Below are 17460 nucleotides of genomic sequence, written 5' to 3' on the forward strand. Positions count from 1 at the left end.
CTTCCCTTCCTTGCAAAGTATCGCACGTATCGTTCGCTATAGTCATATGTAAGCTAATTATATTAAAAATACTTTTTAAAAGGATCTGCAAAGAAGTGAAATAATAAAATCATTGTTTAAAATTTATGACAAAGAAGTGTCTTTCAGGAAGATGACTTGGCACATCCATGACCAAGACTTGTAGTGCTGATTTGTAGCTTTGGTTAACCTGGCTCAGTCTGAGACAACATCAGGGGGGCTGATTTTTGAGTATTGGGTACTACGCAACAGTCTCTCATGGGAATTTTCATTGGGACTCCTGTTTTCTTCTTGGACTACTTCTACAGTGACATCAAGAAGCCCAACAAACTGAGTTCTGTCCAAAAAAGTATTAGCAAGAGTAACTAGTCAAGAAAGCATTTTACCTTTGGGTGTTTATTTCACCTCGTTAACAAATTTCCACCCTTCTCAGAGCATTAACCAGCCAGTAAGATGCACTGACTTCTTTGGTTCTAAGCTTATGGCTGTAACAGGAGAGAGAGCTTGGATGTGTGTGAGCAGCAGCAAGAAGTAGTAACTATCTCAGTGATGGAAATAGATTCTACTAATCTACCTGGGTATCTTTTAAGCATGATTTGAATCAAGCTAAGTAGGTTCCCTCCAACTTTTCTGAAATACTTACATATGCAAAACAAGCTATGTCCTCAGTAACTGGAAATCAGTGCAATCAGCACAACAGCACGGGATCTACACCAGCTCAATTCAGTCCATTTCTTACTGAACAGACACTTCTGCTATTCCTTTTTATTGTTACTATTAACATTCATGGAACACCCGCTAATTACACCTGGACAGCCATGACCTCAAGGTGAAAGCTCCATAAATACACAGACCTCGTGAGATGTTCCAAGCATGAACTAGTATATTAATTTAACATTTAAGGTCTACTTCTAGAATCACAGAATATGATGCTTTCATTGTAGTTGTTTAAGGCTAAATGCATATCAGAAAATTGCTTTTGTATAGGGATTTGAATTGGGAGGGGGTGGTGGTGCAGAGGCTCAGTTTGTACAACACACCCTAACGGTGACCAAAATATCTTTTCCTCACATGACAATCACCGTCTATCACAGGGACATGCTTCTTAAAACAAAATTTTAGTTTATGAACTTAGTGTCTTCTTCAAGCTCAGCCTCCTTTGTTCCAAACGCCTCTCAAAGGATGTGCTTTCTGCATCCACAATCCCCTTAAGGCAAGCACCCACTATATACAACATTTTAACCAACTCTACAAAGCAGGGGGTGGTGGCAGTGGAGGCACTTGACAAACTGACATTAAAAGAGAGACCATGTGTCAGTTCACTGATGGAGAAACATGAAAACAATTTATCCTCTTTCAAGACATTTACTGCAGTCTTGTTTTAGCCTTTGGAAGTTTTAGGAAGCCTGGGGAGACCAGAAGACCTGCCTGGAGACCAGCTGGAACACGCTTCTTCCTGGCTTCTCTTCTACCATACTTTGGGACTGCCACCTATTTGACCATGAGTCTGGCAGGTCTGTGGAATTACCACAGCCCACATGCTACCCTTGCATGTGACCGGTTTAGCTTCTATTTCTCATTTTTAAAATACATTTGTTCCATTTAGATATTTCCTGTTGCTATGCACGGACGTTACAATAAATGGAAAACAGACCACGTTTAAACAATAAGCTATTCTTACCTAAATACTTTAAAAAATAATAATAAAGAATGAAAACAATATTGGTAAATTAAACTTACACTTCACAGCTGCATGAGGTATAACAACAGTGCGGGAAATACAAATTGACAAGATAAGTAATTTGTTATTCCTGAATCAATTTATTCTACAAGGTTTCCCTAAGAGGTTATCAAACATTGGAAAAAAAGAAAATAAAACCCTACCAGCTGTAGTTGAACCTTAGAACATAAAAATAACTATTTTGCTGTGACCTAAAATTAAAACAATTCATTTAAAAATATTACACTTCACGTGCGACAGAAGCTTGTACAACTGCTAGAAGGACAAAGCCACTTGCCTTGGGGTTTCTGCAGAGGATGCATTTTGGCCAGCGGAGCTTTGGTTTTGGGCTTCCTTCCAGTTTGATGGATACATTGCGCCGGGCTGATGTGCTGCAGTTCCCCACACGCTTCCAACACTGGATTTGAATCAATGTGACATTTGATTTGAAAAGGAGAACAAGGGCAACCTGAGGGAGGGAGGAAAAAAAAAGTTAATGTTTTGTTCATGCTATTAATCTTGAAGAAAATTTGGGCTACTCCTAGAAGCATACCACTCATCCAAGCTCCTGAGGAAAGGGAGCAGGGTAGAACAGGGTGAGCCATTCACTCACAAGTTATTGCAGCCAATATATCCAGCCTTAATAATCCCGTCAAACTAGCTGGCTGGGAAGGCAGCCGGAATTTCGGTAATCTTATCTGTAATTCACAGAATCACAGAATCAACCAGGCTGGAAGAGACCTCTGGGATCATCGAGTCCAATCATTGCCCTGACACCACCATGGCAACTAGACCATGGCACTAAGTGCCATGTCCAGGCTTTTCTTAAACCCCTCCAGAGATGGTGACTCCACCACCTCCCTGGGCAGCCCCTTCCAATGGCTAATGACCCTTGCTGAGAAGAAATGCTTCCTAATGTCCAACCTGAACCTCCCCTGGCGAAGCTTGAGGCTGTGTCCTCTTGTCCTATCGCTAGTTGCCCAGGAGAAGAGGCCAACTCCCACTTCACTAGAACCTCCCTTCAGGTAGTTGTAGACTGCAATATGGTCACCTCTGAGATTTATTAATTAGCTAATTAATTACCTACTTCTTTACTATGGACACCCAACATAAAAGAGTAAATATAAAAGACAAAACCAATTTCAAAACGATTTCTCCAAACAGAAATACAAGAGCCCCAGCATACATCGTGATGTTATTTGGTGAACTACACCTAAGCTAGGGTGAATTAGAACCGTGTCCCACGTGGGGGGAGTGGTACAAGCGCCATTCCTTCACGAGATTTAATGATTCAGGCTGCATTTTACCGCTGTTTATTATTCATCCTTACATAAAATAGTAACATTCCTTCACAGAATCACAGAATCAACCAGGTTGGAAGAGCCCTCTGGGATCATTGAGTCCAACCATTGCCCTGACACCACCATGTCAACTAGACCATGGCACTAAGTGCCATGTCCAGTCTCTTCTTTCCTTCAAAAGGCTCTGGTCTAGAAGATGCCATTAAGATACGATCCAGTGGGAAAACAGAGAAAGAAGTGATTAATATGTTTGTTTGTCTTTTAATTTAACATTCTTGATTCATTTCTGTGGGCACTGTGGAAATCAACTCATATATCCACTCTCACATAGTGGATACTGCATTTTTTGAGTGGGGGTTTTTTTGGACTTGTGGCAAGCCTACAGCTACAGGAAAACCTCACGCCAGCTTTACTAGTGTGTCATAAGGAGGCAAAAAAAAAAGAGTTTAAAAAGGACTGTGGTTTAAAATTGCTGCATATGAATATATATGCTTCTGGCGGTACTGAGAAGTGGAAAACGTATCAAATGTAGAAACTTGAACACTAATCCATAAAAAAAAGGGGCAAAGAAAACATGACAAACATTCTTTCCATATTCCCAATTTAAAGCGGACTAGCTGAAACTACCAGCATCTTGCTGGAGTGCGAGGCGACCTGCGCCATGTAGAAAGGATTCATCTAAATGTGAAAAAAATCAATCTTCACGTTCCTGTGATGTGCTCAAGAACACGGCATTAGCTTCACAAATGCAACCTACCCTTGGCCAGATTTCTATTAAGATCAAAAAACTGCAATGACAAGCACCTCCATCCACATCAACTAAATTATCCTGGGTTTATAGTAATGGTATTAAACCAGGATGTGACCTTTTGAATAAAGGCTTTGAAATGGGAGCCATACAGACTGCTTGGGAAGATCAGCTGAGAGCTGGCCTCACAACGCAGAGACTTCCACAGCGACACAGATTTTATTTTTTTTAAATAAGCATAAAATATTACAGTCAATTTTGCTGACAAAAATAGATTCAGATGGCACAAATCTATTTACTGATCTCTGCCACCCTCGGTATGGCTGCGAGTCGTTGCTGTTGAAGCTTCATTAGCATTTCTCCCCCAAAATCTGCTTTTCAGCAGATTTGAGACCGGCTATTAAAACATCTTTCCAGCTGAAACCAGGAATTTATAAGTACTAGGTTTTATTCAAATACAATTTCACTTATCAGGAAAATGCAGTGAAAGTAGAGTAGATTATTAGAGCAGATTAATAGATTATTGCAAACACATCATCACAGAAAGAGCTTACACGGGTGCCTCAGCTCTGGGTACCGCGAGCTCCCCGTGACAGCACCAGCAGTGCCGCGACCAGCCAGATTTTTAGGGAAAATCTTCCTTATTAACAGTAGCTCAGCACAGCAGGAGATTAAAACAGTGCCCAAGGGAAAAGCTCTAATTCACGAAAATAAAAAGGGCAGCGTGCAGAAGGCAGAGCTCAGGGTTTCAGCAGGTATTCACCAGAGCCCGTGGCAAGCCGGCAACGCTGTGTTTTCTAAAAAATTACTTTAATGATCCAGTTCTCAGTGGACAAATGTCTGGACCTACAACAGCTCTAGAAGAGATCAGAAGCCACCTCTAACCGTGCTACGTTGTTTGATCACGGAAGCACGGCACCAGCCGCGTCTCTGGCGAGCACCGAAGCCCCCGGGAGATGCTGGACGCGACCACAGACCCCCGCAGCGGCTGGAGGAGGAGAGGCAGAGCTCCTCCTGTCCTCGGGTACCGCATCCCTGTGCCACCCTCACCTGGGCACCCTAAGCCGAGCCCAGCCACCCCTGGGCTGACTCGGGGTAAGGTACCGGTTGCCCTACGCACTCCCTGTTCCTCTTCAACCTCTGCCACAAAAAGGGACTGTCTTGGTGGTATCACTTCGTAAAGTTTCAAAAGGAACTAAAACCCAATTCCTTTTTCTTTGCTGCTGAGATTCGTCGTTGTGAGAGCAGGTCCGACCACCCTCTCTTTCTTACTGATAAAAATAAGAACCAGAGGTTATTTGCTTGCTTTGAAGTGCATGGCACCACTAGGCACCTCCTTCACGTCCAGGCTAAAAGCTCTTACGACCTGTTTACGTTATTGTGAAGTACAGTGCTTTGATCCTTATTTTATAAATCCACATACAAGTTTTTCTCTTCTACTGCATAATCCTGTCAAACAATCAAGGCACAAGACCCTCCACTGGTAATTACTCAACAAACGCATCTATCTTGCCTGAAACAAGCTCTGAACTTGGCTCCAAATGCTCTAGGGCTTGTGCTCAGGGGCATTTGCAGACTAAATACTTAGCAAAGCCTTACGCTACTTCCCATTAAACAAGATCTGATATTAAAAAAAATAAATCATTCTCTAAAAATTTATATATACAGTATTTTATGTCATCTTGTATATTGCATATGTAGGTTACTGCTGAAAATATATCGCTGTTCACCTACTGCCCGCACTTATCCCACGCGTTTATTGACAGCGCATCCAAAGAGCAAGTGGGCACAAAGCAGAAAATAAAACTGATAAGTAGTTGGAAAGAAGAGGAACTTGGAAAGCCACAAGTGCCTTAAACACCAATTGCAGTGCTGGCCCGAAATCAAGAAAAATATGCATGGGTGAAACCACAGAAGTGGCTTTCATTCTTTTTTTATTTAATTTAAGCCAAGATGGTTCTTTCTATTCGTCTCTGATGTGGCCCCTAAGGGCTGCTTTTTGCACACAAGACAAAAATTCACTTTCCTTACATATTTTTTCAAGTGCTATAAAATGATCTGTGAAAACAAGATTTACTGGATTATTTCACATGGAATTCTCTGAAAGTAAAACCCACTGTCTGCTGAGCATGTTCCACGGTGCTCCTGGGAATGGAAAACGAGAAGTTCAACAAGGCCAAGTGCAAGGTCCTGCACGTGGATCGGGGCAATCCCAAGCACAAACACAGGCTGGGCGGAGAATGGATGGAGAGCAGCCCTGAGGAGAAGGACTTGGGGGTGATGGGTGACGAGAAGCTCACCATGAGCCGGCAATGTGCGCTCGCAGCCCAGAAAGCCAACCGTGCCCTGGGCTGCATCCCCAGCAGCGTGGCCAGCAGGGCGAGGGAGGGGATTCTGCCCCTCTGCTCCACGCTCATGAGACCCCCCCTGCAGTGCTGCGTCCAGCTCTGGGGCCCCAACAGAAGAAGGACATGGAGCTGTTGGAGCGAGTCCAGAGGAGGCCACGAAGATGCTCAGAGGGCTGGAGCACCTCTGCTCTGGAGACAGGCTGAGAGAGTTGGGGCTGTTCAGCCTGGAGAAGAGAAGGCTCCGGGGAGACCTTCTAGCACCTTCCAGTACCTGAAGGGGCTACAGGAAAGCTGGAGAGGGGCTTTTTACAAGGGCATGGAGTGACAGGACGAGGGGGAATGGTTTTAAACTGAAAGAGGGGAGATTGAGATTAGATATCAGGAAGAAATTCTTTGCTGTGAGGGTGGTGAGACACTGGCCCAGGGTGCCCAGAGAAGCTGTGGCTGCCCCCTCCCTGGCAGTGTTCAAGGCCAGGTTGGATGGGGCTTGGAGCAACCTGGTCTGGTGGAAGGTGTCCCTGTCTGTGGCAGGGGCTTGAAACTAGATGGTCTTTAAGGTCCCTTCCAGCCCAAACCAGTCTGTGATTCTATGAACATAACTAAGATCCAGGCGTAGCCCAGATAGTCACCCCCATGATGTCCGTGGTTCTGCCAGACACTTCCAGAGGTGGGAGCAGGGGATGGGCTCCCCCCCATTGCCTGCCCTCCCACACCCACCAAACCTGCAGGACCCAACGCAGAAACGCCTCCTCTTTGCTCGCTGGTCCAGCGTTGCATTGTGCAAACCTTCCCTGGACCGGATTAGCCGTAACTGCCATGGAAGCACTTGGGAAGTGTACTGGCATGTGTGACCTGACCAAAAAAATGGCTATTTGTGTCCAAACCTTATAAATGGCTACTAATAATAAACCGTTATTCCCAGAGAGCCTGGCTGATGCTGACTTCACAGCTGATCCCTGCTTACCTGTGACAGCTCCGGGCAGAAAGTTACAGCCCGTCTGGACGTGGAGCGTGCCAGCGCCTCCCAGGCACACACAACAGGCAGAGCTCTAACAACCCGAGCGTGCACTTCCAAATGTATAAAACTCTACTTTGCTAGGCACAGTCCCGGTGTCTCTAACGTATTTATGCTCAAGTACTTCATGGCTTACTTGTAATTCTTCTCACATGAACAATGCTGCTTACAATTTCTCTGTTCAAACCAATTCAAGCAGAGAAGGACAAAGATTATGTTTTCCAGAAATAATTTTTTGCATTATATTAATAAAATAATATGTATTTAAGGCTCCTACTGAGGTAAAACTTAAAATCATAGAAACGTTTTGGTTGGAAAGGACCTTTGAGATCATCTAGTCCAACTGTTAACCCAGCACTGCCAAGCCCACCACTAAACCACGTCCCTCAGCACCACATCTACACGGCTTTTAAATCCCTCCAGGGATGGGGACTCCACCACTGCCCTGGGCAGACTGTTCCAATGCTTGACAACCCTTTCGGTGAAGAAATTGTCCCTGATCTCCAATCTAAACCTCCCCTGGCACAACTTGAGGCCGTTTCCTCTCGTCCTATCACTTGTTACCTGGGAGAAGAGACCGACCCCCACCTCGCTACACCCTTCTTTCAGGTAGTTGTAGAGAGCGAGAAGGTCTCCCCTGAGCCTCCTTTTCTCCAGACTTAAAGGGAACTTCCGAAAAATCCCTAAAATAATGTACAATTTGTATTTTCACTAAAATGGAAAAATAACTTCAGTCTTTCTGACAGAATTCAACGCCACCAGGAAACTCTTTCATGGCACAGAGAAATTTCTCAAGTATCTCCCCTTCTCTTCACTAAGCTGTTTGCACCCAGAAGAAAGCCCGTATTTTTGAAAAATTTCTCTTGGACCTTGCTGCAAACTTGAAGGCTATGATGTATTTTTCTATTAGACTAAGATAAAATATATGGATTTTGGGTGCTCCACTAAGTGTAGTAGTAAAGAGACCAGTTGAACCCAAGCGGCTGAACTTCAGCCTTCAGGCTTCTCTCCCAGCGCACAACCCAGATTCAGATCTCGCGCTTGGCACCTAAGTCCTCACATAGCAGCGTTCAATAATAATCTCAGTTTAAAATAAAAAATACCTTGGAGGCCTGTGACAGACAGCAGCAAGAACCAGAAATGTTATGACAAGCTACTGGTTTGGCACATCCTACGTTTGCTGATGTGACAGAAGGACATCTCACCCAGCCCTCTTTTAAAGGAAGAGATTTTTTGCAGTATTCTGCTGAAACGAAGAAAGATTACACCTCATCAGGCCAGCCCACCTCCTGCACTCCCACAGGGCATGGAGAGTGAACAACGAGAAAAAGGGATGACAAATGCTGGACTAATAGAAAAAGGCTCTACGGGCTAGACATACTGGAACAGTGTGTTTATGGCCTCAAGTTGCTCCAGGGGAGGATTAGATTGGAGATCAGGAAAAATTTCTTCCCTGAAAGGGTTGTCAAGCATTGGAACAGGCTGCCCAGGGCAGTGGTGGAGTCCCGATCCCTGGAGGGATTTAAAAGCTGTGTAGATGTGGTGCTGAGGGATGTGGGTTAGTGGTGGGCTTGGCAGTGCTGGGTTAATGGTTGGACTTGATGATCTTAAAGGTCCTTTCCAACCAAAACGATTCTACAATTCTATGATAGGCATTGATAAACAACACCTACCTTAGAAGTTTGCTTTCACCGAGAATTAATACCATCAGGGGATGTCTCCATCCATCCCGAATGATGAACATGACTTTGAATGCCTGCTCAAGGAAGGCTTGCCCAAGGGCAATTCTCGAGCCCTTTACCATGCCCAAACCTGGGACCCCCAGGAGAGGGAGCCTCCCCCCAGGGCAGGCAGCATGACCCCAGCCATGGAGCCCTCTCTGCTCCTCCTTGGGACAACCTTCCCTGCCACCATGAGGGAAGAGAAAATAGTCTTGGCGACCACTGGAAGGGCTTTCCTACTCCTGCCATCACTGCTGTCACCCACTGCTGTCACTCACGAGCTAAAGAAGCTCTGGGAGCTTCCAGTTTCCTAATTCTTTCCTGATTTAGGCTCTCTGCAACATCTGTGAAGTCAAGAGCTGAAAAAGGCAATTCAGTGCCATGTGACCCATCAGGTGCAACTCTTAAGCACAGGAAGATTTATAATTCTCTAATCTTTCTTCAAGCATCTAAAAGGGAAACTATTCCAGAGGGAAACTGGCCATTGCATCCAGAAATGCATCCAGCAGTGGTGTCTCCATTTCTAGTGCTGTTTGGTAATGCGCATCATGCACATCAAATGGATAAACAACCATCGCCAGTCTGATTGATTAAAAACCTGTCTGCAGGAAAACACACAAAGATAAACAAACTAGAATCTATATAATGGTAAAAAGACATTTTTGCAGCTATCAGGAGTCTGGACAACTAAGTATGTGCCCAGAACTGACCAGATTTTAAAATAACAACAACAAAATCCTCAGCTGTTAACATGTAGAGCTGTTTTGAAAGCTATTCCTTGCCTAGACATCTTAATAGACATCTTAACAGGAACTTTGCTCTTCCCAAAGTCTGGCTATAACTGAGCATGCACCGTGTACCTCTAACCTCCGCTGTCGGGTTTCATTAGACCCAGCTCAAGCATCCCTGTATTTTCAACTGAAACATCCACTCGGGCGTTCCCTAACGCTGTCACTGATGGTGAAGTTCTCTCTCTCTTCATCCCTTCCTCCTTAGTAAAAGCTGTTCAAGGAGAAGAGGCTGCTCTTAAGGCAGAAACCTACTGCTAGAAAGCAAAGGGCTTCAAGAGCAGAGCTAATGTATGTATCTGAATTAAAAAAAAAAAAAATCCCTGCTAAGAGGAACTCTGACACAAATTAAAAGGTGCTGATTATGTCTTCCTCGTGTCAGCAGGAATCTGGCGAGCGGTATAATCCTCTGTCCTTCACGCTCAGGCTGTGTTACAGACACAGCTGGGGAAGGACATCTTTAAAGCAGCTGCAGCACTCACTGTGCTGTAGGAAACCCCACTGTCGACAGCATTACCTGCCACGCACTGCAACTAAATTTATCTCCTGGCGCCAGCTCTAGCAATGGCACAACGTTACCCTGCTTGCTACAGTCAGTTACAAAGCACCCAGCACCATCCTCGGAGCAGCCCACGACCGACCACCCCGCAGCGCGTGTTCTTCCTCATCCCTCCAGGTTCACCCCTGTGCTACACCAGCTCCCAACCCTCTCCTCCCGAGCAGGAGGGAGCAAAGCCTTTCCCACCCTGCCACACCTTCCTTTTCCCTCTTAGCTGCTTCATTAACTCCAGCATTTTTCTCAAACCCACTTAAAAATTCACCCCCTCCTCCTGCCCATGGCCCATAAGCCCCCCAGCAGGGGTGTAAAGCAGCATGCGTGGGGGCTGTACGCGTGCCCTTCTACCAAACCCGGTGCAGTGACGCTGACAATGGGTATTTCACACGACATCTATTTTTCTGGCATTCCAAAACGTTAACTTCAGTAAAAAAGTGTGACAGCAAAGTTATCCCCGTAAGCTTTCAGAAACAGACACAATCAAGAAAACATTATGTTCGAAAGCAAGCGCGAACCTGGCCTGGATTACAATTCTATATCAAAAAAGATGTGTATCACTTACTTGTGTTCGAGCAGAGACCCCCACATTTTCTCTGATTTCCTCAAGCTATACGACAACCAAAAATAACGGGAGACCAGCTCCTGCTGCCACTCTCATTTCATGGCTCACAGGAACCGACCTCCCCCGTCCCACTTCCTACCACCCGTGCGGTTCGGTGACTCAAAGAACACAAACGTGGCAACGCGCAGAGGAGCTTTACTCAGCAGAAGTTACGGGAGATTGCTGCGAGTCTGCAGAAAAACGCTCTTTGGTTTTAAGTTTCATACGTGTCTGAAAGGCAATACAAAGGATGCGGGTGGTTTAGAAGCCTGAATCTTTCTAAGGTAGAAAAGAAGAGCAAGGTAGATCCCTTTAAAAAGCGTTCTGCTGAGATACAGCTCAATATTAATGCAAGAACGGTCAGTAACAGCAGTGACATGCCACAGAAACCAAAAAAAACCCCTCAGTTCTCAGCACTCAGACTCTCAGACTGCTTCAGAGCTCCTCTGGGAAAGGAAGGGCCGCAGCGCGACCACACGTAGTCTTCCCCAAAGGGTTGGATCGGGGTGTCTGAAGAGTTTCTGAGGGTAAAGGCACTAAGTCTGCTATGAAACAGCCCACGGAAGTGGCAATAAATGCAATTCAGCAGGCATGAGATGGAGTTGGTTAAAAGATTTCCATCAAAAATCCTGAAAATTTTCAATGCTCCTTCTCCCCCTCCTCCTGCTCTCCCAGCAGAATCCTACCACGGGAAACAATAACGGGAGAAACAAAATGTAAAATTTTCGACTGAAACGTTTCATTTCAAGGCGAGCGCCGTCCCCGGGGGGCCGCAGAAGGGCTGCTGGTTTGTGTCCTTAGGAGACAAACACAAAGCCTGCAAACCACGCCAAGCTGTTTAGTCTGAGGAGGGCTGCGAGAAATTCGGTAAATTCAGTTTAACACACTTACAACAACACAGAACTACATCCAGAAAACAAAGAGGATTTTTCACAGAAAGAACCAGACAGCTAAAATCAACACATTTGTGCACATAAAGCACAAGAAGGACCAGTGGCTTCCCTGGCCCTGCAGTGCTAGGATTTGGGATTTGGGTATTTGGTGTATTTTTCTCCTGTTCTGGCTATTTTTAAATGCCTTCGGTGAGGACGTTTCCTTTAACAGACATTTCTATAGCATCCCAAGGGTCACTATTGAACATCACTGCCATGGTATTTTACATAAACTTGCATCAAGATTTCCCACCTTTAACCTCATCAGACCCTTTTAAAGCTTGTTCCTGCACGCTAATCCACGTAATTCAAGGCTATGCTTTACACACCTTACACCCCTCGCCATCTGAATCCCAACAGACATGTTCTTGAGAAATCCGTTTTCAGCTCTGACTTCTTCTGGTCTCGAAACCAGTCCCAAAGGCCTGTTGCTCCGCTGAGTATCGCTCCTAGCAGTGAGCTCCCCAAGCACAGCCGGACCACACGCTCGTGCTGGAGAGTCGCAGAGGCAGCTACACAGCTTTCCTTGAAATTCAGGATATTGGGCTGACCCCTGACTATTTCACTACTGTCTTTAGAGGGGCTGAGATTTCATGCTTGATTTAGAACTCCTTCTGGTGCCTCTCTGTTTTTACACGCTCATTTCAGTGCAGTCTCCGTATCTCTCATTACAATCTTGGTTTTATTGACCCGTCCAGAACAGCATCTAACAGCATCTGGGGGTGTTTAGCCTGGAGAAAAGTAGGCTGAGGGGAGACCTTATTGCTGGCTACAACTGCCTGAAAGGAGGGTGTAGCGAGGGGGGGGTCAGTCTCTTCACCCAAGCAACAAGTGATAGGACAAGAGGAAACGGCCTCAGGTTGTGCCAGGGGAGGTTTAGATTGGAGATCAGGAAAAATTTCTTCACGGAAAGGGCTGTCAAGCACTGGAACAGGCTGCCCAGGGCAGTGGTGGAGTCCCCATCCCTGGAGGGATTTAAAAGCCGTGTAGATGTGGTGCTGAGGGACATGGGTTAGTGGTGGGCTTGGCAGTGCTGGGTTAACGGTTGGACTGGATGATCTTAAAGGTCCTTCGAACCAAAACAGTTCTATGATTCTAATCCAGGTGCCTGTGCAATGCCACTCAAACCCTCCTCTGCCTCTGGGACACTTCACACTTGATCACGCAGCCAGGGATTACTCCACAACTGCTTTAAAGAAAACATGACAGAATTTTAATAATTCTTTTAATCTGATTTAATTTCATTTAAAGAACCGGCTTTTCAACAGACCTACACCAGCCCTTTCCTCACAACACTACAGCACACTTCTCGTCCCACTCAACGCTGCCTGGACAGGGTACTACAGCACAGTCCTTATTTTCTATCCTGCATGTAAATTAAAAAAACCTTACACCCCAGACCCACATCTGTCCAGCAAGAAGCACTGCTGGTATTGTCGGTTCACAGAATCACAGAATCAACCAGGTTGGAAGAGCCCTCTGGGATCATCGAGTCCAACCATTGCCCTGACACCACCATGGCAACTAGACCAGGGCACTAAGTGCCACGTCCAGTCTTTTCTTAAACACCTCCAGAGATGGTGACTCCACCACCTCCCTGACAGCCCCTTCCAATGTCTAATGACCCTTGCTGAGAAGAAATGCTTCCTAATGCTCAACACAGAAGGGAGGACTGCGGGGGTCAGCACGGGCTCTCTTCCCTCCCACGATCCCTCGGTGCAGCTTGGTCACTAGGGCTCCTCCCTTCGACATGGGTTAGCTGGCAAACTCCTATTAAAAACTGGCTATAAAAGTGATTCTTAAGTGTTTGCTCTACATTTATATGTATGTGTATAATTTATATACACTTATATAACGTACAACAGTCAGGAGAAGGTCTCTGAGCGACAGAAATGAGCAGCTTCACATCTAAGTCTCTATGACAGCACTGCTCAACGTAGGTGTGTAAACCAAATCCCTGCCGAGATATTTATATTTATTACAAGACGTGGTAAAGAAAAGGCAGAAACACAAGCACGTCTTAGAAATCCTGCTGCGAGAAAGTCATTGTGCACAACCTCACGCTGGGGCAAGAAGAAAAACCAGACAAAAAACCACGGAGGCACTCACTTCTGGTTTTAGGCTTTTTACGCTGCTCAGAATACAACCGGCCACCACACCACCCACAGGCAACACAAAGCAAGGACTCCTAAAAGGTCGTTCAGATATTCCACCAAAGGGGGAATGACAACATCTGCTGAGGTGTAACACAGGATAAACTCAACTTGTCGCCAACAGAGCAAATTTAAACTACTTTGCAGGACAAAAAGGCAGAATCTGTCATTAACTACATAGAAGGTCATTTTTCCCTAGCAAAAAAAAGTGATATTTATTATTTTACTATTATTTTATAGCAGGCTGCCAAGCTAGTTCTCACCAAAAACGATACAAAGGGAAAAAAAACAGCAGCTGAAAGGGAGCAAGGACCAGCTCCCGACCCTGGCGATTTCAATGGGGCTGCAGGAGTGGAAGTAGCGACCAGAAAAACCGTACTGAGAACAGAATAAAAACATGCTCACTTAAAGCAAACCGAGAAAGAAACCAAAGTAAAACACCCCAGAACAAGGCCAACAGCATCCTGGCCTCTATCAGGAATAGTGTAGCCAGCCAGTCTGGGGAAGTGATCGTCCCTCTGTACTCGGCACTGGTGAGGCCGCACCTTGAATCCTGTGTCCAGTTCTGGGCCCCGCACTTCAAGAAAGTTGTTGAGGTGTTGGAGCGAGTCCAGAGGAGGGCGACCAAGCTGGTGAAGGGTCTGGAGGGTCTGACCTACGAGGAACGGCTGAGGGAGCTGGGGTTGTTTAGCCTGGAGAAGAGGAGGCTCAGAGGTGACCTTATTGCAGTCTACAACTACCTGAAGGGAGGTTGCAGCATAGTGGGAGTCGGCCTCTTCTCACAGGCAACCAGCGATAGGACAAGAGGACACAGCCTCAAGCTTCGCCAGGGGAGGTTCAGGTTGGACATTAGGAAGCATTTCTTCTCAGAAAGGGTCATTAGACATTGGAAGGGGCTGCCCAGGGAGGTGGTGGAGTCACCATCTCTGGAGGTGTTTAAGAAAAGCCTGGACATGGCACTTAGTGCCCTGGTCTAGTTGACAGGGTGGTGTCAGGGCAACAGTTGGACTCGATGATCCCAGAGGGCTCTTCCAACCTGGTTGATTCTGTGATTCTGTGAAACCGGATTCGGTACCGCAGTCAGCAATCGCTCACCTTCATCTCCTGCGGTTATTAGTGACATGGAAAAAAAAAAGCTGTTGTCTTTTTGAAACAAACTGAGCCCTCTGTTAACATCCACATGGCCACTGAGGCCACGGCTGGCCGCGCTGCACAGCCCCAGCCGCCCTTCAGTCAGCCCCAAACGGCAGGGTCGTACCACACCCTCTGCGTAGGAAGGCACCCGGCTCTTCCAGGCTGGCACCGGGGGACACCGTCCAGCCTCACCCCACCTCATTCTGAGGACAAGGCACCACGGTGAAGCAGCTCCTAACTGTGCACCACCGTTACCCAAGTGCTGGATGGATACAAGTCCCGAGAGTGGAAAACTCCACATTGCAATGGTTGGACTCGATGATCCCAGAGGTCTCTTCCAACCTGGTTGATTCTGTGATTCTGTAATTATCTCTTGGCTAATAGACTTCTAAGTGAATTAAATTTAAACTCTGTTGGAGTTTAGGTGGGGGCTGACAGATTTTTTTGGGGTTTTGGGGCTTGTTTTAAGTAGTCGTGTGTGTTCTCTCTTGGGGCTTAATTCAAATATTTTAATTTCTAGCTCTGATTTCTGTTCCTGCGTCCATAACGCTGCTATCTGAGCTACGATAATGAACTATACAGTGAACGACCTGATCGATGCCAACGTTAAAACGTGTGCTTCTCCGCGTTATCTAAGTGGCAGCTCTCAGGCTCGCTCTTCCTATTTTGTGACAAACCTGTACCAAAGTAATTCCTTCTTATTTTGCTTATATTTTGTACCCCTCTGGGGAGTATCAGTCTGCCCTTAGCTTGTGTCTCCCCAGCTGACTCCGATGAAGACACCCACCAGTAACCGCTTCAGTGCAACAGCATTTCTATCACATCTCAGAATTCGGACGCATCTTACCAGATCCAGTCCCAAACTCTGGCAGTATCATTTCAAGCCTCAAGTGACATTCATGCAAAGGACGCAGGAAATAGATTTTCAATTTAAAAAAATACGTTTAATCTCTCGCTCTAGTGTTGGAGACTATTCACAGGTCAGTCAGGTCTTGAATTTAGCTATAGTTTTCTCAAAATTTGCACTCAGCTTGCTTTTCATATAGGCATAGAGTAAACGTTACGGGATACTGAACACCAAATCTCCATAACTCGAAGGCAGAGTTATGAACTTTTATGATTTAACAAAGTAAAATGAACGGGCTACGAAAACCTCGTTCTTCTGGAGGGAGCATTTAGCTGACTTTTCCCCCAAATGGCATAACTGAACTACTCTAGGCTAAAATAATAAGTGCAGTAACTCTCTGTGACACCAAGATCAAAGGTAGAAGGAAAAAAAAAAAACCCTAAGACTCTTCCATCTAGTAAGGAAAGCAGGTTAAATGACATACAAAGATTGAGGCACAAAGAGCGACAAAGTAAAGGAGAAGTAGCCTGGGGCAGATGTCAGCCAGCCTGACGCTGAGGTGACAAAAGCCCTGCCAGTAACGCTGCTCACAGCGCGCATCAGGAGGCTCGGGGATGTCAAAGGATGTTCCTCTACAACAGAAAGGCAGGCAAGAGGAGAAGAGCAGCCAGACTCATCTCTTTGATGTGTGCAAGTCTTGTCTCATTTTTGCGCTCTGAAGTGCAAAGCAACTTGTTTAACTTCAGCGCTAGGTTTCAGACTTAATTCCTGCAGCAGGCAAGGTCCAGATATCAAAAGTCCAGCTTAAGTTGTTGCAGGTGCCTAATTCAGAAGAGGGAAGGAGAACTGGATTTTCATTCATATATTTCATTACAATTATAATGAAACCCAGAATTCATTAATTTATAAAACCTTGGTTTTGCTTTGTTTTTCTCTTCTGCAAAAAGATTCACTGAAGATGGAAGATAATGCTCTCTTCTCCCTAATTTATTCCTGATTTTCTATTCCAAAAAAAATCTAGTGGTATTATATAGTATTGGGCAGACAACATGCCTGGAGAAAAAAATTAAGGTAAGCACTTGACACAGACTAGAACACTACAAGGAAGTCTTATTGATAGATAAGCTTTTCTCATCATAATTTCACCACCACACTTCTTGTTCTAGCAAGGTGTTGTTCAAGCACAGAGCTTGCCTTTTATTTTTCCTTTGACAGGTAACAGGTTTTTCATTATGATGAAAGAATCCTGATTTATAATTACACTGATTATGCAAATCAAAGAACATATTTCAAGCTAATAACACTCCTGGGACTTCACATCTGCAATGCTTTAACACAGGAATCGTACCACCAGAGCAATCCATTACTGTAAAACCTAGAGAGATTTTATACCAGTTAGAAACAAATTATCCCAGCCAAAGCCATTTCAGTTTGTTCCTTTCAGATTACCTGCATCTGGGTGATTTACTGTCTTGGGGATTCTCTCCCAAGAACAAAGAGGAGGGCGGCAGATCCGCAATTCCCAGAATTGTTTATATGGTGGGAAGGGAGGAAAAGAAAAAAAAAAAGAGAGAAAAG

General features: G+C 45.4%; 1 protein-coding gene across 1 annotated transcript in view; it reads right to left on the bottom strand.

Moving 5' to 3' along the window:
- Positions 1-17460, bottom strand: part of FGD3 (FYVE, RhoGEF and PH domain containing 3) — a 129343-nt gene that overhangs the window by 58125 nt on the left and 53758 nt on the right. The window contains exon 2 of the mRNA XM_068419829.1: positions 2037-2207. Within this exon, the coding sequence (XP_068275930.1) occupies positions 2037-2207 (171 nt within the window). The remainder of the gene's footprint in view (positions 1-2036; positions 2208-17460) is intronic.

This window comes from Nyctibius grandis, chromosome 29 (assembly GCF_013368605.1).
Source record: "Nyctibius grandis isolate bNycGra1 chromosome 29, bNycGra1.pri, whole genome shotgun sequence".
NCBI lineage: Eukaryota > Metazoa > Chordata > Aves > Nyctibiiformes > Nyctibiidae > Nyctibius > Nyctibius grandis.